The sequence below is a fragment of the Bufo bufo genome, chromosome 9 (assembly GCF_905171765.1).
Source record: "Bufo bufo chromosome 9, aBufBuf1.1, whole genome shotgun sequence".
Taxonomy (NCBI): domain Eukaryota; kingdom Metazoa; phylum Chordata; class Amphibia; order Anura; family Bufonidae; genus Bufo; species Bufo bufo.
The window spans coordinates 7,313,254-7,339,209 of NC_053397.1; the positions used below are offsets into that span (position 1 = coordinate 7,313,254).

General features: G+C 44.3%; 1 protein-coding gene across 1 annotated transcript; it reads right to left on the reverse strand.

Annotated features, from left to right (window-relative positions):
- Positions 1 to 495: 495 nt before the first annotated feature.
- On the reverse strand, positions 496 to 1,452 carry LOC120979363 (olfactory receptor 3-like). Its single transcript, XM_040408074.1, has one exon. The coding sequence runs from the start codon at positions 1,450 to 1,452 to the stop codon at positions 496 to 498; it is 957 nt and encodes a 318-aa protein (XP_040264008.1).
- Between the last annotated feature and the right edge of the window lie 24,504 nt (positions 1,453 to 25,956).

A 25,956-nucleotide genomic window follows, 5' to 3' on the forward strand; every position in this document is an offset into this window, starting at 1 on the left:
AGAATTTTGCAAAGGAAAGACCAAATCACAGGTGGAACCTAAATTAACAGGCAACCTGTGGCCAGCAGGCTGCCTGTATTTATAGTGGGGAATGAGGGTCATGTGACGTGGCCAGCGTCACATGACCGACAGACCAACCAGTCGAGCACCGAGTGATCAGCTCGGCGCTCAAGGCAGACTAGGAGCAGGGAGCCACCCAGCTAGTAAAGCCACCCTGGGAATGAGGTCAAACACAGATCCTCATTCCCAAAGCTAAGCAACAGGTCTGCGGGTAATGGGGGACCGAGTGCACCTTCGGAACCCCGTTACACTCCTCCTATTTATGAATATTATTTATCAATATTTGCATAAATATTGGTGATTAATATTCCCCCTTTACACCCTCCATGGTCCTCCATGTTGTACCCTGTGTTCTTACTTCTGAATTTAGGAAATACTGCTACAAGATTGTCTTGTCTATGCACCACTAAGTCTATAATAAATCCTGGGCAGGAGTTATGTACATCGTCTTGTACCAATGTCTGGGATCAGCAGGTCTATATGTAAAGTTCTCTTCAGTGCGACCTTCAGGTCTTTACTCCTGAGGCTGTAGATTAAGGGGTTAAGTAAGGGGGTGATTAGTGTATATATCACAGTGACTACTTGGTTCAATGTTAGAAGATTACTTGTGTTAGGTACAAAGTAGATAAATGTTATGGACGCATAAAATATGAAAACCACAGTGAGATGAGACGCACAGGTGGAGAAAGCTTTACATTTCCCATTATTGGTGTGAATTTTAAAGACTGTGCTAAAAATTCTGACATATGGGTAAAATGTGGCAACAAAGGCTACGGAGCCTAAAAGAACCCCAACAACTATTAAGACTAGAACATTGATGGTAATATCAGTACAAGAAATCTGGAGCAAATGGGGCAGATCACAAAAGAAATTCTGGATGAAGTTGGGACCACAGAACGTCAACCTTCTTAAGCATAAAGTATAAATGATGGGGGCGAAGAAAGCAGACGACCATACTAAAGACACCATCTGAGTACAGGTGCCCCAAGACATGACCTGAGAGTAATGGAGAGGGCGGCAGATGGCTACATACCGGTCATAGGACATGGAGGATAACAAGAAAGCCTCTGAGCCTGCAAAATACGTCACAAAGAACATTTGTGCAATGCAGTCTGAGAAGGAGATGGACCAATGTTGTGTGGTAAGATCGAAGAGCACCCTTGGAGCAGTGACCGATGAGTAGGACATGTCCAAGAATGCTAAGTTTCCAAGAAAGAAATACATGGGTGTGTGAAGATTAGCACAAGTAAGAACTAGTAGGATGATCAGACAGTTGGTCAAGAAGGTCATCAGATAGATAAGGAGAAAGACGATGAAGAGGAAATAGATGATCTTTTGATTTTCAGATAGACTCATGAGAAGAATGCTGGAGATCATTGTTTGGTTCTTCATCGTTCCAATGTGTTTCCTACCAAAGGTTTCCAAATTAATAAAAAACTGATGACAACAATGAAACATTAGGAGACATTGATGGAATATAGAATCATGGAGGGTGAATGTATAATATATCTGATACTAAAGTCGTCCTTCATTTTAAAGTCATTGGTTCTCCCAGGAGATGAAGCCACAGACGCCCAGACCTCTGCTCTGCAGAACTAGGAATAATTTAATTGGGTCTCAGGACGCTCAATTTCATGGTTGTTTATAGTGAAGGATCATGCAATTTTATTTTATTTTTAACCAGTGAAGATCCATAATGTAATCAAAGGGCTTATCCAGTAAATACTATTGATGACCTATTCTTAAGATAGGTCACTAATATCAGATTAGCGGGGAGGTTGGTAGCTCCGTGAGTGAGGTCACCATACATCTGTCACATTGCCTTTTTGCAGCTCAGCCCCATTGATGTGGATGCGGCTGAGCTGCAACACCAGGCAAAGCTGCTATACAATTTACAGCGTTGTTCTTGGTGAGCTGCCGGGAAATGGCTGCAGCTGCTCCCTAGAACAGCTGTTTAGTGCTGGTGCCGAGACTCGGACCTCCACCGATGTGATGATGATAACCTATCCTGAGATAACCCCTTTAATCATTTCCAAGGGAATGCATTGACAGCAAAAGCCCTCTGTGGAAGAAATGTATATTTGGTCCTACTCTCCAGAGCAGTCTTCTTTTGTATTTTCAGTAAATATGAGCCATGAAATTAAGAAGTTTAGTCCCTTACATGAAATCTGATAGGACTTTAGAAAGCTGCTTTATTGGTGGTTGTGAGACTCCTACCTAGTGGACGGTGTGTGGCTGCGTTCCCCAACATCGCCTGATATGCAACCTTTCCACCTGTTGGAACTCCACCCTCCACATATTGGACCAACTATATGAGCAATGGAAGGCCGTAAATGATTTCTTGATGATACAAGCGGACAGGAGCACTCCCCTATGAAACTTTGATGTTAGCCAGTGGCAGCTCATGCGTGACACCTGCCATTTGCTCAGGTCCTTAGACGAGGCCACTTTATTTGTCAGTCACCAGTAGTACAGGATAAACGACATCATTCCACTCCTTCACGTCCTGAAGCAGATGCTGATAAATTTGGCTGGCCAGTGGACAGGAGACGTGGCACCTACATCTCACAGCCACCTAAGCCCTGTGGGGGCTGAACTGGAGGAGGAGGAGGAGGACATTCACGCACAAGCAATGTATACAGAAGTGGGTGATTTTTCTGCACAAGTGACAGGAGAGGAGCAAGAGGAGGTAGAGGGTGATGAGGAATACCAGGTAGATGTCCTCTACACACTGTGGCAGTATGCAGTGGAGATGGAGGCAGGGAGTCCCTCCAAGTCCCTTGCGCAAATGGCCAGATGCATGTCGAGTTGCTTGCATAGTGAAAGCCATATTATCACCATTCGGCAGAAGGATGACTATTGACTCTCTACCATGTTAAACCCTCCCTACTTCTCCAAAATGTTTTTTTTTTACACCTGATGAGGGAGAATAAACTCAACTATTATCGAGACATACTATGTAGCCAGTTAGTCGCTGCCTATGTGCGCCATCGCCCATCCCCACGAAGGTCTGAGGAGGGGGGGCCCTCTGTGCTCACGTTCCACTGCCATGACTTCTGAGGGGGGTATAGGAGCAGCACCAGCTCTATCAGCAGCAACTTAAGCCTAAAGTCTCTAACGAGCACTTTTCTTTACCCGCCTACTAAAGAAACCACCCACCAGCAGCAGCAGCAGCAGCAGTAAGACATGAAGCAGAACCTGAACCAGCAGGTGCTGTCATACTTGGACAGCACCCTGCCACCTCACATCCAAGATCAACTGGACTACTGGGCAGCCAAACTTGATTTTTGGCCGCAACTGGTCAAGGTTGCCTTGGACAAGCTTTCCTGCCTGGCCAGTAGTGTGGCATCAGAGCAAGTGTTTAGTGCAGTGGGGGGAATAATTACCCCAAGGAGAACTCTCCTGTCCACCTAAAATGTGGAGAGACTGACCTTTGTGAAGATAAAGGTGTGGATCAGCCAGGATTTCCACATGCCAGTGCCTGATGCATCAGACCAGATCATTCTGGGTGTCACACCCAAACTTTGTGAAAAGCAACCCGTTCCTTCTGGCCACCTGCTTCAGCCAACTATTCTGATGCTGCCTGGTGCCACACACCTGCTGCATCTGCTGCTATGGTATCCTACCGTCACCCACCATCTTGTGCTGTTACTGCAACTGCTGTTGCCCCCCACCCTGTGACTGACCACTTTGTTGGATCCTCATGCGTTTGCCACCCTCACCACTCTATGACAGGGCCACTATTGACCTTGTTGACATCACCATTTACTTTACCCTTTTTCTGATCTGTCATAAGGACAATAAAATGAGAAACACAGCAGATCCTGTCTATATAGCAGCTGTAAGGCATGTATGACATAGTCCCTATTTTGCATCAGGATTGGATCATGATTTGGAAGCCAAAAGCAGGAGTGGGTGCAAAACACAGAAGACTTGCAAACTTTCCAATCATGTGTCATCTCTCTTTTGGATCCACTCCTGTTTTTTTTTGCCTTAGCAATACTGATGGATTACTGACCAAATGCTGACCGAGTGAAGGCGGATGCTCAAAAGACAGGATCTGTTTTTTTGGGGTTGTTCTTATGACGAATCAGAGGAAGGGCAAAATAAACAGTGATGTCAACACAGACTTACTGCTGACACCCTCTCCACATGTTCAGGGGGGCTCTACTAGTATCAGTAACAGAACAGGTTCTGTAGAAATCTATGTGGAATCAGCAGATGACTGTGGGCTCTTTCACTCTATAGTAGAATCTTGGACCGCTGCATGGTTCTTTATACCTGATGCTGTCACGAACCAGCGGGTGTGAAACCACTGTGTCACATGTCCAACCTCCTCTAAGGGCGTTGTCTAAGTGTACCCCTCGATTCTTTACAGTACCCCTCATGGTGGGGATAGACTTTCCCGAGGGGAACACCAGGTCACTACCTCTTGAGGAGGGTAGGCACACGAGGCAGCTGGTCCAGACAGATCAGGAGATACCTGAGTAGGTACCAGAAGTACAAATGTAGTCATGCAGGCATGGTCGTTACCAGGAGCAACAGTGCAGGACCAAAGGATGAGGCAGAGACGTAGTCAGACAGGCAAAAGGTCAGGGCAGGCGGCACAGGTACAGGTCAGGCAATCCGGTTCGGCAACAGGAGAGTCAATGCAAGCAGGCAGGGATCAGACGAGTAGCAGAATCCAGGAATGAAGTATAAGTCAGGAGCACACGCGAGTATTAGGAACTTGGCAAACAACAGGACCTTGACACTGAGGCATCTGGGAAGGGGGCTGAGCCACTTTAGTACCTGCAGGAGAGCGTGGGTTGGTCAGCGAGGTCACATGACCTAACCCATGCAGCCCAGGGAGTGATGCGCGCAGCCCCTAGGACAGTGTAACCAGAAACCAGCAGCAAGCATGCTGTGGCCAGGACTGAGTGGAACCTGTGGAGCGGAGTCCTCAGCTCCACAGAACGTACAGCGACAGAGCCCAGGACTGCAACGGTGGACGGAAGGATCACCACTGAGCACGGCACCCATATCCACGGTGGTAAGCGGGGAAACAGCGGCGTACAGCAGCCGCTGTTACAGAACCCTGCCCCCTCTTCTTGAGTCCACGATGGGACAAAAACCTTTTTATCAAGCCCGGCGCATGAATATTCTCCTCTGGCTCCCAAGACCTCTCCTCAGGACCGAAGCCCTTCCAGTCCACCAGATAGTAGGTCTTTTTGCCACGCTTCTTGAAGTCCAAAATGTCATTGACCTCGAATGTCCACTTTGAATCTTCAGATATCAAGGTAGGAGAAGACGGAGACATCGAGAAGTGGTTAAGGGCTACAGGTTTAAGCAAGGACACGTGGAAGGCATTGGGAATACTTAGAGAGAGTGGTAGCCGTAACTTATAAGTCACTTCATTGATCCTCCTCAAAACCACGAAGGGTCCAAGGAACCTAGGCCCAAACTGGAAACTAGGAACCCTTAAACTGATGTTTTTGGAGGATAGCCATACCTTGTCTCCAGACGAGAACTGATGCGGTTTTCTCCTTTTCTTGTCTGTATTCATCTTTATGCGGGTCACCGCTTTACTGATGGTATCACACCAAATCTTCACAAAATCCCTAAAAGAAGAATCTGCAGCTGGTACCCCAGAAGATATAGGGACAGTGAGAGGCATACAAGGATGTTGCCCCAAAATGACAAAGAAAGGAGAGGATCCAGTGGACTCACTAGTGTGGTTATTATAGGAGAATTCTGCCAAAGGTAGCAATTGTACCCAGTTGTCGTGTTGAGCTGAAACAAAATGCCGAAGATAGTTCTCCAACATCTGATTGACCCATTCAACCTGCCCTTTGGTCTGGGGATGATAACCGGAAGAGAAGTCTAGGTCAATCTCTAGCAGTCAGCAGAGAGCTCTCCAGAGCTTAGAGGTAAACTGGACCCCACGATCAGAAACAATATTCCCAGGTAAACCATGTAAACGGAATATATGTTTCACGAACAGTTTAGCAAGTTCCACAGCCGAGGGCAATCCAGTCAAAGGAACGAAGTGCACCATCTTGGAGAAGCGGTCCACGACCAGCCAAATAGCTGTACACCTGGCAGAACATGGCAGATCTGTAATAAAGTCCATGGCAATGTGTTGCCAAGGAGCATCAGGAACAGGGAGAGGTAACAACAGCCCGGGTGGTTTGATCCTGGAGACTTTATTTTGAGCACAGACGGTGCAGGCAGAGACATAATCATGCACATCCTTGGACAATGTGGGCCACAAGTAGTGGCGAGACATGTCCTGTGGTTTTGCAGATCCCTGGGTGACTGGCTAGTTTGGAGTTGTGCCCCCAAGCTGAAATTCGTCTCCTCTTGGCAGATGGCACGAATGTCTTCCCGGGGGGATGTCTTTTATCAAGACAGGAGCTACTGTGATCAATCGGGCAGGATCTACAATGTACTGAGGCTCCTCCTGCTGGTTGGAGAAGTAAAAGGACCTAGACAGCATATGCGCCTTGATGTTATTCTTAGCCGGGCGAAAGTGCAGCTCAAAATCGAAACGGGAGAAGAAGAGAGCCCCCCTGGCTTGATGAGGGTTTAGACACTGGGCGGTCTGCAGATATGTGAGGTTCTTGTGATCGGTGAAGATTATCACTAGATGTTGGGCCCCCTCTCCCATCCAATCTAACAGAAGATTTTTTTTTAGATCGGGTCTCTCAAACAATACAGACACCAAACCCCACCCCACCGACCAGGAAGATCCTCACCAGCTTTCTGTCCCTAAGCCCCTTGATCAAACCGCTAGATTCACCCCACTTAAGCACCCCTTCAACAACGCGATCACTGAAAATTACCCACTTTTACACTCCAGTATCAAGCATAAAAAAAAAAAAGCGACAAAATACGCGCATCAAAACAAGAGACTCAAACCCAAAAAACTAGAGAATCACTAGACCTCAAAAGTAAGCATTTTTAATTTGTCCAACCATTCACTTACACCTAACGAAATAAAACTCTTACAAAAGGGCCTTTCATTTTTCCCTACAAACAAACCTGACTTATTCAAATTATTTGTAGACTTAAATCAATTCATACAAAAACTCACCCTTCATAGACATTTCACCATCAAAGATTACACCTGGTTAGACTCTACAAAAGAGCCCACTATTGTTACTCAGTCTCATTCCCCGCCGCACTTCACCACATTGACTAGTCCTCATATTCCCCCAACTCATGGTACTACCTCGGATCCCTCATCCTACAGTAATCCCATGAAGCTGAAATCAAGCTTCTATCCCTCAAGAGTAAAGGTCCGCACATCGAGAGCTTCTATAATATGGTTCTGGCGGACCTAAGAGAAAATCTGTCCACTGTCTCTATCAGCAGACAAGAAAAAAATCTTTACCCAGAACTTACCCAGGCCTTAAAAACCCTTGCCAAGAATAACGATATTGTCATTAAAAGTGCTGACAAAAGGGGGGGGGGGGTATAGTTATTATGGACTCCAACTATTACATATCCGAGTCCCTCCGTATCCCATCTGACCATGATTATTATAAACCATTGACATATGACCCCACCCATGAATATAAGAAACAACGATATGAACTTGTAGATGAAGGCTTCAGCACTGGTGCTATCGACAAAAAATTTAGAACCTTTTTAAAAATCCACCACCCATCAACAGCTAGTTTTTACTTCTTACCAAAAATCCATAAGTCTCTTAACAACCCCCCGGTAGACCCATTATATCTGGTATTGGTTCTCTCACCACAAACCTCTCCGAATATGTTGATAGTATATTACAAATATATGTTTCTAAATTACCATCCTACCTCAGGGACACCTCTCATTTATTAAACATCTTAGAGACCCTCCAATGGGAGGAAGCCTTTAATTGGGTAACATTGGATGTATCATCACTGTATAGTAATATACTTCATTCCCTCGGCCTGAAAGCAATAGAGGCAGTTCTGCTCTCAGACCCCATGATGCCTGTTGTGGAGCTGGAGAGCTCCTTCAGTGACAGACTGCTGCATCCTAGGTGCACGAAGGAACATTATTGGAGGTCCTCCCAGCAGCGGTTAGGATTTATAACCACCACTGTTCCCAGAAACCCAGTAGTGAATTTTTAAAGTAAATTCTATGTTATGTTTTTCTTGTATTTTACTCTTTCATTTCGAATTACTTTTATTTTGCTCCTGTTGTGAATTTGATTGCTGCTGTTATGTCAAAATTTCCCCACTGAGGCACAATAAAAGGATTTTCTTCTTCTTCTTCTTCTAACATTTGTAAAGGGACTCGAAGACAATGATTGGAACCTGACATTTACCCTTGAACATTACCCAAAAGAAGCTGTTTTTTTAGACTTACATCTAGATATAGTGAATAACCAAATTGTCACCAAAACACATTTCAAAAAAGTCTTGACACCAACACCTAGATTTCAAGAGCTGCCTCCACTATAGATGGAATAACAACATTCCCTACAGCCAAATGAGAAGGATCAGGAGAAATTGCTCTGATGACAAAACACTGCAAGAACAGTTAGACATGGTGGGAAAAAGATTCCAAGATAAGGGATATCCCACCAATTTAATGTATCCTAAAGGAAGACCCTACTTGAAAACCAAAAATAGAGTCTACTAAACAAAAAAGACAAACCGCAAAACTCCAGACACTCCCAACTTAGCTTGATTACATGCTATAATACTAAACATGCGGAGATCAGGAAAATCCTGACCAAACACTGATCAGTGTTACTGAAGGATCCCATCATAGGGAAAAGTATTCCAAAAGTCCTGAGTCTAACGTACCGAAGAGCGCAAACGCTCAAAGACATCCTCGCACTATCCTGTCCGAAATTAAAAAAGGAACACGACGGGCAGTTACCCTATGAAAAAATAAGATTGGCTGCAAAGTGGGCTCCTACAAGTGTGGTATAAGGAGGTGTAAGTGCTGCACTATGATTACTGACAATAAAAAGGTACTGACATTGACGACCCTTGAGGATCCTATTCTACTACGACATAACATGAACTGCATCACTTCAAATGTAATGTATCTACTACAATGTTCCTGTAACATGTATTATGTGTAGGGATGAGCGAACCCGAACTGTATAGTTTGGGTTCGTACCGAGTTTTGGGGTGTCTGGGTTCGGCGCTTTCTTGGCGCTTTTTGAAAGGCTGCAAAGCAGCCAATCAACAAGCGTCATACTACTTGCCCCAAGAGGCCATCACAGCCATGCCTACTATTGGCATGGCTGTGATTGGCCAGTGCAGCATGTGACCCAGCCTCTATTTAAGCTGGAGTCACGTAGCGCCGCACGTCACTCTGCTCTGATCAGTGTAGGGATAGGATGCAGCTGCTGCTGTTAGGGCGAGATTAGGCAGGGATTTATTTATTGAAGTGATCGATATACAGCTGTGTATCATACAACCTCTGCTATTCAATTGCTCACTGTTTTAAGGCTGCCCAGAGCGTTTTTCAGTCACTTTTTTCTGGGGTGATCGGCGGCTATTTTGTGTCTTGTGGTGCGCCAGCACAAGCTGCCACCAAGTCCATTTTTAACCATCAATAGTGTGTTGTTTTTTTTTGCTATATCCTACATCAGGGGCTTGGCTGTGCTTGCTATTTTATTGAGGGATAAAATACAATTGCCAAAATAGCAGTACCCTAAATCTGGTGTTTCAGCTGTGGCTAGCCAATTGTAATACTGTCTGCTGTCTGCCGAAGCACAGTTTTTGTTCTGGGTTGAATACAATTCCCAACTTAGCAATTCCCTAAATTTGTGGTTTCTGCTCTATCAGGCCAAGGTTAAATCTATCCATAAAAGGGTATATTAGATTGAAGGTGCGGATAGGGTCATCCTCAATAACTTCACACGCTACCATGCATTTTCAAGTCTAATTCTGTCCGTAAAAGGGATACCTGTCATCCAGCGCCTAAATACTAGGCCTACAATTTATATTCAGCTAAATCTGTCGTTACTGCTGTGCCTGTATTAGTGTAATACGGTACCTAAATAGATAGCCAGATAGTGTTAGGTGCCTGTAAAAAAAGGCCTGAATTTGAATTCAATACATTGGGCCAAATAATTTTTTTCTTATTGTGGTGAACGATAACAATGAGGAAAACATCTAGTAAGGGACGCGGACGCGGACATGGTCGTGGTGGGGTTAGTGGACCCTCTGGTGCTGGGAGAGGACGTGGCCGTTCTGCCACAGCCACACGTCCTAGTGAACCAACTACCTCAGGTCCCAGTAGCCACCAGAATTTACAGCGATATTTGGTGGGGCCCAATGCCGTTCTAAGGATGGTAAGGCCTGAGCAGGTACAGGCATTAGTCAATTGGGTGGCCGACAGTGGATCCAGCACGTTCACATTATCTCCCACCCAGTCTTCTGCAGAAAGCGCACAGATGGCGCATGAAAACCAAGCCCATCAGTCTGTCACATCACCCCCATGCATATCAGGGAAACTGTCTGAGCCTCAAGTTATGCAGCAGTCTCTTATGCTGTTTGAAGACTCTGCTGGCAGGGTTTCCCAAGGGCATACACCTAGCCCTTCCCCAGGGGTGGAAGAGATAGAATGCACTAACGCACAACCACTTATGTTTCCTGATGAGGACATGGGAATACCACCTCAGCACGTCTCTGATGATGACGAAACACAGGTGCCAACTGCTGCGTCTTTCTGCAGTGTGCAGACCGAACAGGAGGTCAGGGAGGAACACTGGGTGGAAGACGATGCAGGGGACGATGAGGTCCTAGACCCCACATGGAATGAAGGTCGTGCCACTGACTTTCAGAATTTGGAGGAAGAGGCAGTGGTGAGACCGAGCCAACAGCGTAGCAAAAGAGGGAGCAGTAGGCAAAAGCAGAACACCCGCCGCCAAGAGAGTCCGTCTGCTAGGGGCCACCGCCATCTGGGACCGAGCACCCCAAAGGCAGCTTCAAAAAGTTCCCTGGCGTGGCAGTTCTTCAAACAATGTGCTGACGACAAGACCCGAGTGGTTTGCACGCTGTGCCATCAGAGCCTGAAGCGAGGCATTAACGTTCTGAACCTTAGCACAGCCTGCATGACCAGGCACCTGCATGCAAAGCATGAACTGCAGTGGAGTAAACACCTTAAAAACAAGGAAGTCACTCAGGCTCCCCCTGCTACCTCTTCTGCTGCTGCCGCCTCGGCCTCTTCTGCTGCTGCCGCCTCGGCCTCTTCTGCTGCTGCCGCCGCCTCAGCCTCTTCCTCCGCCTCTGGAGGAACATTGGCACCTGCCGCCCAGCAAACATGGGATGTACCACCAACACCACCACCTGCGTCACCAAGCATCTCAACCATGTCACACGGCAGCGTTCAGCTCTCCATCTCACAAACATTTGAGAGAAAGCGTAAATTCCCACCTAGCCACCCTCGATCTCTGCCCCTGAATGCCAGCATTTCTAAACTACTGGCATATGAAATGCTGTCATTCAGGCTGGTGGACACAGACAGCTTCAAACAGCTCATGTCGCTTGCTGTCCCACAGTATGTTGTTCCCAGCCGCCACTACTTCTCCAAGAGAGCCGTGCCTTCCCTGCACAACCAAGTATCCGATAAAATCAAGTGTGCACTGCGCAACGCCATCTGTGGCAAGGTCCACCTAACCACAGATACGTGGACCAGTAAGCACGGCCAGGGACGCTATATCTCCCTAACTGCACACTGGGTAAATGTAGTGGCGGCTGGGCCCCAGGCGAAGAGCTGTTTGGCGCACGTCCTTCTGCCGCCAAGGATCGCAGGGCAACATTATTTGCCTCCTGTTGCCTCCTCCTCCTACTCGGCTTCCTCCTCCTCTTCTTCCACCTGCTCATCCAGTCAGCCACACACCTTCACCACCAACTTCAGCACAGCCCGGGGTAAACGTCAGCAGGCCATTCTGAAACTCATATGTTTGGGGGACAGGCCCCACACCGCACAGGAGTTGTGGCGGGGTATAGAACAACAGACCGACGATTGATCGCTGCCGGTGAGCCTCAAGCCCGGCCTGGTGGTGTGCGATAATGGGCGAAATCTCGTTGCAGCTCTGGGACTAGCCGGTTTGACGCACATCCCTTGCCTGGCGCATGTGCTGAATTTGGTGGTGCAGAAGTTCATTCACAACTACCCCGACATGTCAGAGCTGCTGCATAAAGTGCGGGCCGTCTGTTCGCGCTTCCGGCGTTCACACCCTGCGCTGCTCGCCTGTCTGCGCTACAGCGTAACTTCAACCTTCCCGCTCACCGCCTCATATGCGACGTGCCCACCAGGTGGAACTCCACCTTGCACATGCTGGACAGACTGTGCAAGCAGCAGCAGGCCATAGTGGAGTTTCAGCTGCAGAACGCACGGGTCAGTCGCACTGCGGATCAGACCCACTTCACCACCAATGACTGGGCCTCCATGCGAGACCTGTGTGCCCTGTTGCGTTGTTTCGAGTACTCCACCAACATGGCCAGTGGCGATGACGCCGTTATCAGCGTTACAATACCACTTCTATGTCTCCTTGAGAAAACACTTAGGGCAATAATGGAAGAGGAGGTGGCCCAGGAGGAGGAGGAAGAGGGGTCATTTTTAGCACTTTCAGGCCAGTCTCTTAGAAGTGACTCAGAGGGAGGTTTTTTGCAACAGCAGAGGCCAGGTACAAATGTGGCCAGACAGGGCTCACTACTGGAGGACGAGGAGGACGAGGATGAGGAGGAGGTGGAGGAGGATGAGGATGAAGCATGTTCACAGCGGGGTGGCACCCAAAGCAGCTCGGGCCCATCACTGGTGCGTGGCTGGGGGGAAACACAGGACGATGACGATACGCCTCCCACAGAGGACAGCTTGTCCTTACCTCTGGGCAGCCTGGCACACATGAGCGACTACATGCTGCAGTGCCTGGTGCAACGACAGCAGAGTTACCCACATTTTAACGTGTGAGGACTACTGGGTTGCCACCCTGCTGGATCCCCGGTACAAAGACAATGTGCCCACCTTACTTCCTGCACTGGAGCGTGATAGGAAGATGCGCGAGTACAAGCGCACGTTGGTAGACGCGCTACTGGGAGCATTCCCAAATGTCACAGGGGAACAAGTGGAAGCCCAAGGCGAAGGCATAGGAGGAGCAAGAGGTCGCCAACGCAGCTGTGTCACGGCCAGCTCCTCTGAGGGCAGGGTTAGCATGGCAGAGATGTGGAAAAGTTTTGTCACCACACCACAGCTAACTGCACCACCACCTGATACGGAACGTGTTAGCAGGAGGCAACATTTCACTAATATGGTGGAACAGTACCTGTGCACACCCCTCCACGTACTGAATGATGGTTCGGCCCCATTCAACCTCTGGCTCTCCAAATTGTCCACGTGGCCAGAGCTAGCCTTTTATGCCTTGGAGGTGCTGGCCTGCCCGGCGGCCAGCGTTTTGTCTGAACGTGTTTTCAGCACGGCAGGGGGCGTCATTACAGACAAACGCAGCCGCCTGTCTACAGCCAATGTGGACAAGCTGACGTTCATAAAAATGAACCAAGCATGGATCCCACAGGACCTGTCCATCCCTTGTGCAGATTATACATTTATAACTACCTCCCCTTAACCATATACTGTATTATTGTACTCCAGGGCACTTCCTCATTATATCCTTTTTTTATTTTCATTTTACCATTATATTGCGGGGCAACCCAAAGTTGAATGAACCTCTCCTCTGTCTGGGTGCCGGGGCCTAAAAATATCTGACAGTGGCCTGTTCCAGTGTTGGGTGACGTGAAGCCTGATTCTCTGCTATGACATGAAGCCTGATTCTCTGCTATGACTTGAAGCCTGATTCTCTGCTATGACATGAAGCCTGATTGTCTGCTATGGGACCTCTCTCCTCTTTCTGGGTGCCTGGGCCTAAATATCTGACAATGGCCTGTTCCAGTGGTGGGTGACGTGAAGCCTGATTCTCTGCTATGACATGAAGCCTGATTCTCTGCCATGAGACCTCTCTCCAATTGATATTAGTTAATTTTAATTTATTTTATTTTTATTTTTATTCATTTCCCTATCCACAGGGGATTTACCTACATGTTGCTGCCTTTTGCAGCCCTCTATCCCTTTCCTGGGCTATTTTAAAGCCTTTTTAGTGCCGAAAAGTTCGGGTCCCCATTGACTTCAATGGGGTTCGGGTTCGGGGCGAAGTTCGGGTCGAGTTTGGATCCCGAACCCGAACATTTCCGGGAAGTTCGGCCGAACTTCTCGAACCCGAACATCCAGGTGTTCGCTCAACTCTAATTATGTGAGCCGTACCACCCAAACATTATGTGAGCGTATGAACGAGCACAGGTCCAATATAAAACGTAAAGTCAGTACTAGTGTTGGGCGAGCATGCTCGGCCGAACACCATTTTGACTCGGGCATCGCGATGCTCGGCACATCTATATATATATACAGGGAGTGCAGAATTATTAGGCAAGTTGTATTTTTGAGGATTAATTTTATTATTGAACAACAACCATGTTCTCAATGAACCCAAAAAACTCATTAATATCAAAGCTGAATATTTTTGGAAGTAGTTTTTAGTTTGTTTTTAGTTTTAGCTATTTTAGGGGGATATCTGTGTGTGCAGGTGACTATTACTGTGCATAATTATTAGGCAACTTAACAAAAAACAAATATATACCCATTTCAATTATTTATTTTTACCAGTGAAACCAATATAACATCTCAACATTCACAAATATACATTTCTGACATTCAAAAACAAAACAAAAACAAATCAGTGACCAATATAGCCACCTTTCTTTGCAAGGACACTCAAAAGCCTGCCATCCATGGATTCTGTCAGTGTTTTGATCTGTTCACCATCAACATTGCGTGCAGCAGCAACCACAGCCTCCCAGACACTTTTCAGAGAGGTGTACTGTTTTCCCTCCTTGTAAATCTCACATTTGATGATGGACCACAGGTTCTCAATGGGGTTCAGATCAGGTGAACAAGGAGGCCATGTCATTAGATTTTCTTCTTTTATACCCTTTCTTGCCAGCCACGCTGTGGAGTACTTGGACGCGTGTGATGGAGCATTGTCCTGCATGAAAATCATGTTTTTCTTGAAGGATGCAGACTTCTTCCTGTACCACTGCTTGAAGAAGGTGTCTTCCAGAAACTGGCAGTAGGACTGGGAGTTGAGCTTGACTCCATCTTTAACCTGAAAAGGCCCCACAAGCTCATCTTTGATGATACCAGCCCAAACCAGTACTCCACCTCCACCTTGCTGGCGTCTGAGTCGGACTGGAGCTCTCTGCCCTTTACCAATCCAGCCACGGGCCCATCCATCTGGCCCATCAAGACTCACTCTCATTTCATCAGTCCATAAAACCTTAGAAAAATCAGTCTTGAGATATTTCTTGGCCCAGTCTTGACGTTTCAGCTTGTGTGTCTTGTTCAGTGGTGGTTGTCTTTCAGCCTTTCTTACCTTGGCCATGTCTCTGAGTATTGCACACCTTGTGCTTTTGGGCACTCCAGTGATGTTGCAGCTCTGAAATATGGCCAAACTGGTGGCAAGTGGCATCTTGGCAGCTGCACGCTTGACTTTTCTCAGTTCATGGGCAGTTATTTTGCGCCTTGGTTTTTCCACACGCTTCTTGCGACCCTGTTGACTATTTTGAATGAAACGCTTGATTGTTCGATGATCACGCTTCAGAAGCTTTGCAATTTTAAGAGTGCTGCATCCCTCTGCAAGATATCTCACTATTTTTGACTTTTCTGAGCCTGTCAAGTCCTTCTTTTGACCCATTTTGCCAAAGGAAAGGAAGTTGCCTAATAATTATGCACACCTGATATAGGGTGTTGATGTCATTAGACCACACCCCTTCTCATTACAGAGATGCACATCACCTAATATGCTTAATTGGTAGTAGGCTTTCGAGCCTATACAGCTTGGAGTAAGACAACATGCATAAAGAGGATGATGTGGTCAAAATACTCATTTGCCTAATAATTCTGCACGCAGTGTATATATATATATATATATATATATATATATAGAGAGAGAGAGAGAGAGAGAGAGATAAAACCATACTTCTGATATACAGTACAGACCAAAAGTTTGGACATACCTTCTCATTCAAAGAGTTTTTTTTATTTTCATGACTATGACGGCATCAAAACTATGAATTAACACATGTGGAATTATATACATAACAAACAAGTGTGAAACAACTGAAAATATGTCATATTCTAGGTTTTTCAAAGTAGCCACCTTTTGCTTTGATTACTGCTTTGAACACTCTTGGCATTCTCTTGATGAGCTTCAAGAGGTAGTCACCTGAAATGGTCTTCCAACAGTCTTGAAGGAGTTCCCAGAGATGCTTAGCACTTGTTGGCCCTTTTACCTTCACTCTGCGGTCCAGCTCACCCCAAACCATCTCGATTGGGTTCGGGTCCGGTGACTGTGGAGGTCAGGTCATCTGGCGCAGCACCCCATCACTCTCCTTCATGGTCAAATAGCCCTTACTTTCAAAGTTTTCCCAATTTTTCGGCTGACTGACTGACCTTCATTTCTTAAAGTAATGATGGCCACTCGTTTTTCTTTACTTAGCTGCTATTTTCTTGCCATAATACAAATTCTAACAGTCTATTCAGTAGGACTATCAGCTGTGTATCCACCTGACTTCTCCTCAACGCAACTGATGGTCCCAACCCCATTTATAAGGCAAGAAATCCCACTTATTAAACCTGACAGGGCACACCTGTGAAGTGAAAACCATTTCAGGGGACTACCTCTTGAAGCTCATCAAGAGAATGCCAAGAGTGTGCAAAGCAGTAATCAAAGCAAAAGGTGGCTACTTTGAAGAACCTAGAATATGACATATTTTCAGTTGTTTCACACTTGTTTGTTATGTATATAATTCCACATGTGTTAATTCATAGTTTTGATGCCTTCAGTGTGAATCTACAATTTTCATAGTCATGAAAATAAAGAAAACTCTTTGAATGAGAAGGTGTGTCCAAACTTTTGGTCTGTACTGTATATGAATGCATAATATGTGGGAAACTACTACTGATGTTTTTAGCCATAATATATTTACATATATTATTTTATCTAATCTAAATATATAATAATATATGTAAATATATTATGGCTAAAAACTTGTATTTATGTGTCTTTAAATTAAATTTAGCCTCTATTTCAGAAAAGTTTAGCTGGGATTTGAACTCACAACCTTCTACACTATAGAGCTGCATGTTACCTGCTAAAAAAAATATAAAATTATACTTCTGCTGTATAGGAATATTTACTAAATGAGAAACTACTATGAGGTTTTTCTGACACAGTTTATTATTGAGCTTTATAGCCCAGTGGTTAAGGTTTTTGCCTCTAATGTAGAAGGTTGTGAGTTCAAATCCTGGCAGAAAGTTTTCAGAAATACAGGCTAAATTAGATTTAAATACACTGGGTGTCCCCAAGCACTGACTCCTTATATGGACATAGCTATATATGGAGTCAGAGCAGGGACTCCTAAGCCAAGCTGGCCCTGCAGACACCCTCCCCTCTTCAGAGCAGGGGGTGCCTGGTTTAATGCTTGGGTTCTCCCATTGACTTCCATTGTGCTCTGTAGAGCACCAGAGCATCCCAAAGTGTTCTACTCGAGCACCCGAGCACTTTGGTGCTCGATCAACACTAGTCAGTACCCATAGTGTGTCTCGTCATTTTACAATACACCATGATGGCGACATTCTATAATATTTGTATACTTGTCATACCTACAGTTTTATACATATTTATATAATATTTGTATACATTTCATACCTACAGTTTTATACATATTTATAAAAAAAAGTATACTGCGCAAACTCCACAGATTATTTTACGTCATGACGTCTTGGAAGTTATGTGCGCAGTCCTGGGCATGAGCGATGTAGTTACAGACACGCCGTATGTGGCATTCATTATGCAAGAGGTCGCATTACTTCTGGTTAGTGTATACACACCCACCCTTGATTATCTTCCGTTTGGTTGATTCTATTGCACATGGCACTTTATTAGTACTTTATTAATTATTCTGTTGCCCACCATATGTATACTAGTTTGTTATCGATTATATATGGCATTTTTTATATATCATGTATTTATTCACTCTTTTTAATCATGGCTTATATGCGATTTTTGTACACTTTAATCATGTTTATATGAATAATGATATATTAGTAGTGATGAGCGAGCATGCTCAGTCGAACTGCTGTTCGGCTCGAGCATCACTATGCTCAGCAGATCCAAGTGCTCGGCCAAATACTTCAGGTGCTTGAGTACAATTTAATACAATGGAAGTCAATGGGAGAACCCCAGGCACCCCCTGCTCAGAAGAGAAGAGGGTGTCTGGTTCATAAAAAAAGGTTAGAAATTGATGGAAACCCCATCAAAATGGTTTGGAAACAGCATTAAGAGGATAGCTGGATGCGTCTTAGACTCCTATTATGTACGACATACAATAGACAACTACACAAAGGCTGTATGCCAAAAGGCAGGTATGTGCAAGCCATCAATCTATCCATGAGAGAGATAACAGTCAGCATACCTTACAATGGCAGCCTTGTGCACTATGAGTGTAATGGGGTTCCGAAGGTGCACTCGGTCTCCCATTAGCCGCAGACCTGCTGCTTAGCTTCAGGAGCGAGGATCTGTGTTTGACCTCGTTCCCAGGGTGGCTTTGCTAGCTGGGAGGCCCCCTGCTCCTAAGTCTGCCTTGAGCGCCGAGCTGATCACTCGGTGCTCGACTGGTTGGTCTGTCGGTCATGTGACGCTGGCCACGTCACATGACCCTCACTCCCCACTATAAATACAGGCAGCCTGCTGGCCACAGGTTGCCTGTTAATTTAGGTTCCACCTGTGATTTTGTCTTTCCTGGCGTACTTACCTCCTGCTGAATTCCTGACGATCCTCTGCCTGCTCCTTGTGTACTTTGCTGCTCTCCTGGTATTCTGACCCCGGCCTCCTCCTGACGATCCTCTGCTGACTCCTTAGGTACTTCATGACTCTCCTGGTATTTATGACCCCGGCTTCTCCTGACAATTCTCTGCTTGCTCCATTTGTACTTTGTAGCTTTCCTGGTATTGACTCGGTCCGTTCACATTCTGTTGTTTGTCTGTCTGTCATCCCTGCACTTATTACAAGCTGGGGATTGCCGTCCAGTTGTCCCCTGTCATTAGGACTCGCAAGGCAAGTAGGCTGGGCCAGGGGTAAGGGTGGAGCGCAGTGGTCACTTCCCTCCCCCCTGTGTGTGTACGCGACCGTTACAATGAGATATTCCAAACCAACTGAGAACCAGTAAACCTCAAAGTTATTAGGCATCTGTTGGATGGCTTGGGTGGACCTGCACACCTAGATCAATATCATTACGGTGACAAAAAGTTTTCTGATTGTCCTAACATAATATTCAATAACCTTTCTATACAGTTTTGTCATGTACAAACTCATTTGCATAAACATGGGCATATGGGAAAGACATGCAAATGAGCAGAATCTGCCTTGTTCTTCAGCTGTCATAAGACTATGAAAACCAATAGATGGCGCTATTGAGTTATGAACAGCGCCATCTATTGGTTTCACAATCTTATGACAAGAAGACTATGAGTCTTATGACAAGCTTATTAGTGTAGCCTTTTGCATGGAAAATTTGCGATAAAAATTTGCGATTAGAATATTGTCGCATCCCCTAATTATCTATGTCTAGGTGTTTGGCACTCTCAAACACTCTTCCAAAACTGCCTTCCCTCCATTGATTCTAGTTGCCTTTTCTTCTCTCCTTTCTCTCTTTTCCTTTTTTTCCCCCTCTATTTGAACCAACCCCACCACTGTTGGCGCCCAGATCTTTTCAGTCCTTCTGGGATCCCCTTGGACTGGAATAACTTTTTTTCTCTGTTTTACTGCTCTAATAGATAATGCCACTCCTCCAAGGCAAGTTTTATGGCCAGAAGTTCTCTGTCTCCTATACAGTAATCCCTCTCAGCAAGTGAGAAGAGCTTGGAGGAGAACCCACATGTCAACATCTTGCCCTTGGAACCTTTCTGTAGTAAAACAGCACTGGCTCCTATGGAGGAGGCTGTGGCAGGCGCAGCACTATGAAGTGCCTTTTGCTCTGTGGCATTAGAAGAATTTTGATATCTCTGACTTTTTAGTCTAACCAGACTGTCTATTACTCTGTAATCCCTCTAGCACCATTCTATGGAAACAGTAGGTTTAAAGAGCACACCAAATGCTTGAAATAACTTCTTTATTAACTTCAACTTTTCTCCATATATAATACTGCCGCCTCCACAGCTGATAGTCCATGTACAAAACACGTGTTGCATAAAGATTCATAAAATGGCGGTATGCATAAGATGGTGGTTCAACTGTTCAATCTGGTCATTCAACATAAAATGGTGGATATATTTCTCTCTTGAGTATCTGTACTCTCACTTTAAGTTATTTAAGATAGTATGCCTTTAAGATTCATTATATGGATGTGAGGTAAGCTCAATGACACAGCAGAAACAACAGAAAGCATAGAGTTAAACTGTTGTTGCTGGCCAGGAGTCTAGACCAATCACACCCAGCCTCACACACAGCAGGAGTTTTGACCAATCACAGCTAGCCCCACACACAGCCTGTGTGGGAAATTACCCTAGAAGGTGCTGCTAGAATCATTACACCAGAGGAGAGGAGCTGAACAGACATTCACTCCACTAAGAGTCTCCTATTTGTAACAACACTCTTCTTACTAATTTGTCTTTATCCTTTTGAACTTTCTATTGACTTCTAGGTAAATCTTCTTCTTTTACTAACACTATGTCACCAACTTGGACATTTCTTCTGGGTGTTTGCCATTTACTTCTTAGCATAAGATTGGCTAAGTACTCTTTCCTCCATCTATTCCAAAACTGATCTGATAGATATTGAACTCTTCGCCATCTCCTTGTAGCATATAAATCCTCTTTGGTGAACTTGCCAGGTGGTGGCTGTATGTAATCAGACTTAAAGGGAACCTGTCATGTGGATATTTGATTATAATCTAACTAATTATATACAATCATTAACTACTAAAAAGTGCCCTAGATGTATTCACTTACTGGTGTGACAGATTGTTACCTCATAATATACACACAAAGATGCCGCATGCCGCATGCTAATGAGCTGATTTGAGTCCAACATGATGTCATTGAGTCCAGCGTATATTTAATTAACAACTATAGCCACTCCCCTACCCACCTGCTGCTGATTCATATGGAAATAAACTGTCATTCAGCAGCAGGTGGGCGGGGAGAGTCAGGAGCTCATGAATATTCATGACTCATCATTATCAGCTGGAGCTTTTCAATACAAGATGTTGGCAGATTGACTGGGTCAATTAAAGAAAGTGACCCAGCATTTTGCTAAGAGAATCAGTCACTTATTTATGTTGCCCTTAGTTAGGACACCATAAAACGGGTGACAGGTTCCCTTTAAGGTGAAGTAGATGGTTGGGAGTTATGATCTCTCTGAGAGGTATATCTGAGGTCTAACTAATAGTTCCACTTGCTAAATTTGGTCACAATTTGCAGTATGCAGTTAGCAGTAACTATTTGCAGATTGGTTGAGTATGATCTGGTATGGTTGTATGCAATTTGGATTGCAATATGAAATTTTAATTTGTTTGTTTGCAATTGTATAGTGGAACTGTAAGTAAACACACATATAACTAGTTCAGTATACAGTTCTAATCACTACATTCGCAATAGGAACATTATGTAACTGTTCTAAATACCTATTTTGGCCTCTCTGCTTCCATAAAACACAGCTCTTAGTGAAGTGAATGTATGTTCAGCTCCTCTCCTCTGGTGTAATGATTCTAGCAGCTTCTGCTAGGGGAATTTCCCACACAGGCTGAGTGTGAGGAAAGCTGTGATTGGTCAAAACTCCTGCTGTGTGTGAGGCTGGCTGTGATTGCTCTAAACTCCTGCTTAGCAACAACAGTTTAACTCTGTGCTTTCTGTTGTTTCTGCAGTGTCATTGAGCTTACCTCACATCCAAATAATGAATCTTAATGCTTCTGTGAACACAAAAATTAACAGTTATATGACATACAAACATGAAGTCACTGTAAATAACTCTGCTTTTGTCTTTAACACACAAACATAGGAACTGTATTAAGGTTATTGGCAGGTCTGGCTGTATAAACATATAAGCCATATTAGCAACCTAGGACAGGTCTTAGCTGGCCAGCTACACTCCCACCAAAATTACCTATAATTCTATGTTCTTAGTGGTAGGACTTAAACATGAATTTGAGGAATTTTCCATCAGGTTCTCAACTTCCAAGTGTCTTTTATCACTCTCAAGTAGAACAATTAACTTCTGTATAGGACGTTCCAACTTGAGTAGAGTAGTGAGACGTTTTCCCTTTTTGTCAAGTTTTAATTCTCCTATTTGTAACAACACTCTTCTTGCTAGTTTGTCTTCATCCTTTAGAACTTCTAGAACTTTGGCCAATTTCTATTGACTTCTAGGTAAATCTTCTTCTTTTACTAACACTATGTCACCAACTTGGACATTTCTTCTTGGTGTTTGCCATTTACTTCTTAGCATATGATTGGCTAAGTACTTTTTCCTCCATCTATTTCAAAACTGTTCTGATAGATATTGAACTCTTCGCCATCTCCTTTTAGCATATAAATCCTCTTTGGTGAACTTGCCAGGTGGTGGCTGTATGTAATCAGACTTAAGGTGAAGTAGATGGTTGGGAGTTAAAGGGTCCAAACTTGTTGGATCGTTGTTATCAACTGTAAGTGGACGGCTGTTAACAATAGACATTACTTTATAGAACAGGGTCCTAAGTGAAGCATCATCTATTTTTCCGCCATTCTTTTTCAACACTGAACTTAACACATTTCTTACAGTTCTGATTTGTCTTTCCCAAACCCCTCCTGTATGGCTTGCATGTGGAGCATTCTTATGAAAATCACACTGTTTCTCTAGCAAATACTCAGTTACCTTTTTTTTTATCGATCTCTTTTAGAGCTTTCTTCAATTCATTTTTTGCTCCAACAAAGTTAGATCCTTGGTCAGATCTAAGATCTCTGACAGTACCTCTAATGGCTATGAAACATCTCAAGGCGTTGATGAATGCGTCAGTTGACATATCCTCTAACATTTCCAGGTGAATTGCTGTGGAGCTTAGATATGTAAATATTAGTCCATATCTCTTGTACTCTTGGTTCTGTTTGGTGATGAATGGGCCAAAACAATCCATTCCACTATAAAGAAATGGTGGTGAGGGGTTTACACAATCTGCCGGTAAATCTGCCATTCTTTGTTCTTCTCTAGGTCTACGTGCCTTTTTGCAGACTACATATTTACTTATATACTTTGCTATAACTTTGCTTACTTTCACAATCCAGTTACCACCTTCTCTCAAACAGTTTTGGGTAAAGCTTTTTTCCTGGTGCAAGGATTTGTTGTGGTAGTGATCAATTATCAATCTTGTGAAGGTAGAATTTTTGGGTAGAATTGCTGGATGCTTTACTCTGCTAGATAACAATGCATTTTCCAGTCTCCCTCCCACCTTCAGTATACCATCCCGCAGAACAATATTAAGCTTCGAGCTTCGTTTTTTATGTATCCTAGGACAACTTGTGAGTCTGTCCAAAAATATTCTTCATCTATTTTTAATTCCAATTCTTCTCTCAGAAACTTGCTTACTGATGCTGAAACAACAGCTGCTGTCAGTTCAAGTTTTGGTATTGTCTGAATACTGGTAGGTGCAACTCTGGCCTTTCCCGTAACCAGTGAACAGTGTATCTTTTCTTCTCCTATCACTCTGATGTAGGAGCACTGACCATAACCATAACTACTGGCATCTGAAAAGTGATGAAGTTCTATTTTCTTGTACTTTCCGAAATCATGAGGTACAAAACATCTGGGTATCTGAACCAATCTCAAGTTTTGCAGATCTGTTATCCAACTCTCCCACCTTGGCCTCAAATTTTCAGGTATGGGCTCATCCCATCCGAACTTCTGTCTGCATAATTCTTGTAGTATTTCTTTTGCTCTGAGGATTACTGGGGCCAAGAATCCCAATGGATCATATATAAAAGCCACTGCGGAAAGAATGGTATGTCTAGTTGCAACTTTCTCTTCAATAGATACTTCAAAGAAGAACTTGTCATTCTATACATTCCATGCCAATCCAAGTACGTTCTGAACTGGAAGATGATCATAATTGAGATCTACATTCTGCATTGTTGATGCACGTTCAGAGTCACTGATGGATTCCAGTACCTATCTGTTGTTTGAGATAAATGTATGAAGGCGCATAACTCTTTTCTTTCTTTCACTACTTTGATTGAAGAATTTGTGGACTCTAGACTTATAAGACCATTATCTACATAAACGTTTTTCTTCAGAAAATTTGCTGCTGATGGGCAATCCTTTTCATTCTGATTGGCCAAGTACTTCATACCATAATTGGCGCAACCTGGAGATGATGCTGCTCCAAACAAGTGTACTTTCATTCTGTATTCTGCTGGCTCTGTATCTCCGTCCTCCCACCATAGAAACCTCAGGAAATCTTTATCTTGATTCTTCACATGAAACTGGTGGAACATCTTTTCAACGTCACACATGATGGCTATGGGAGACTTTCTGAATCTACAGAGTACTCCAGGCAGAGTGTTTGTAAGATCTGGTCCTTTTAATAGATGTTCGTTTAATGCAACACCATCGTACTTTGCTGAGCAATCAAACACCACTCTAATATTATCTGGTTTCTTTGAGTGGCAGACACCTTGATGTGGGGTGTACCACACTTCTCCTTCTTTTGGCTGATTATTAATTTTCTCTGCATGTCCTTCTTCAAGGATGCCTTCCATGAATTTCAAATAATCATTCTTCAGTTTGGGATCTCTTCCCATCCTTTTCTTCAAACATTTCAATCTTGCTAGGGCAAGATTTCTGCTATTTGGCAGACAAGGTCGTTCTCTAAAAGGTAAAGGCATTTCAAGAAGACCTTGTTGACTCTGCTGAATACTTTCTTCTAGAGTGTGTACGAACTTTATGTCTTCTTGGGATACACTCTTTTCTTTAGAACTTATGTCTGCAAAGTCGGATTCAAGGATCTTGATTGCTTTTGCTGGACTTACAGTTGGTAACTCTTGGACAGATATATGATGACACAATCCTGTCACCTGGCTTGAGTTTGCGATCTGCTGTTTTCCTCCAACAACACCCCATCTTAGATCAGTTTGAACAGCGTAGGGTTCACCCTTTCATCCTGTGATACCTTTTGTGGTACCAAGCCTATCAACAGTCCAACACCAAACTCCTTCAGCGGGGACATTTCATGAGATATGACAGATAGGTGCTCCCATTCATTAGCTGTTTAATAGGTAGGTATGCAATCTCGATCTAGAGGTATATTGTCTTTTGTATAAGCTGGGGGTAGATCTAATGTGCAGTTTGAATGAAGTCCTCTACCTCTCAGTCCTTTGACCCTTTGACTGTTCACTAATGTGTCTCTCACCGTCATTGTGGTGAGTTTAAACTTTACTGGTTCTGTAGCCACTTGTAATTTCTTGCAGATTTCTTGATTAATGAAGGTGACGTCACTCTGGGCATCCAGTAGTGCATAGGTGTATACCTTCTTGTTCCTCCTTTTAGGATTTGAAATGCACACTGGTACAACCATGGAAGTGCTGTTGCTTTCTCCTTCCCTCACTCTGCAAGAGAATACCGATATTTCATTTTCTTCCTCAGTATCTTTAGTTATTGAGGATTTATCATTCTTTGGACGTTCTTCATGTAGTGGAGTAGAATGGCGTCCTTTGCAAACGCTGCATGTGGCCTTTTTCTTACACTCCTTAGTAACATGGTCTTTTCTTAGACAACCAAAACACAGTTGGTTCTCAAGTTGTCAAACTATATCTTTTATA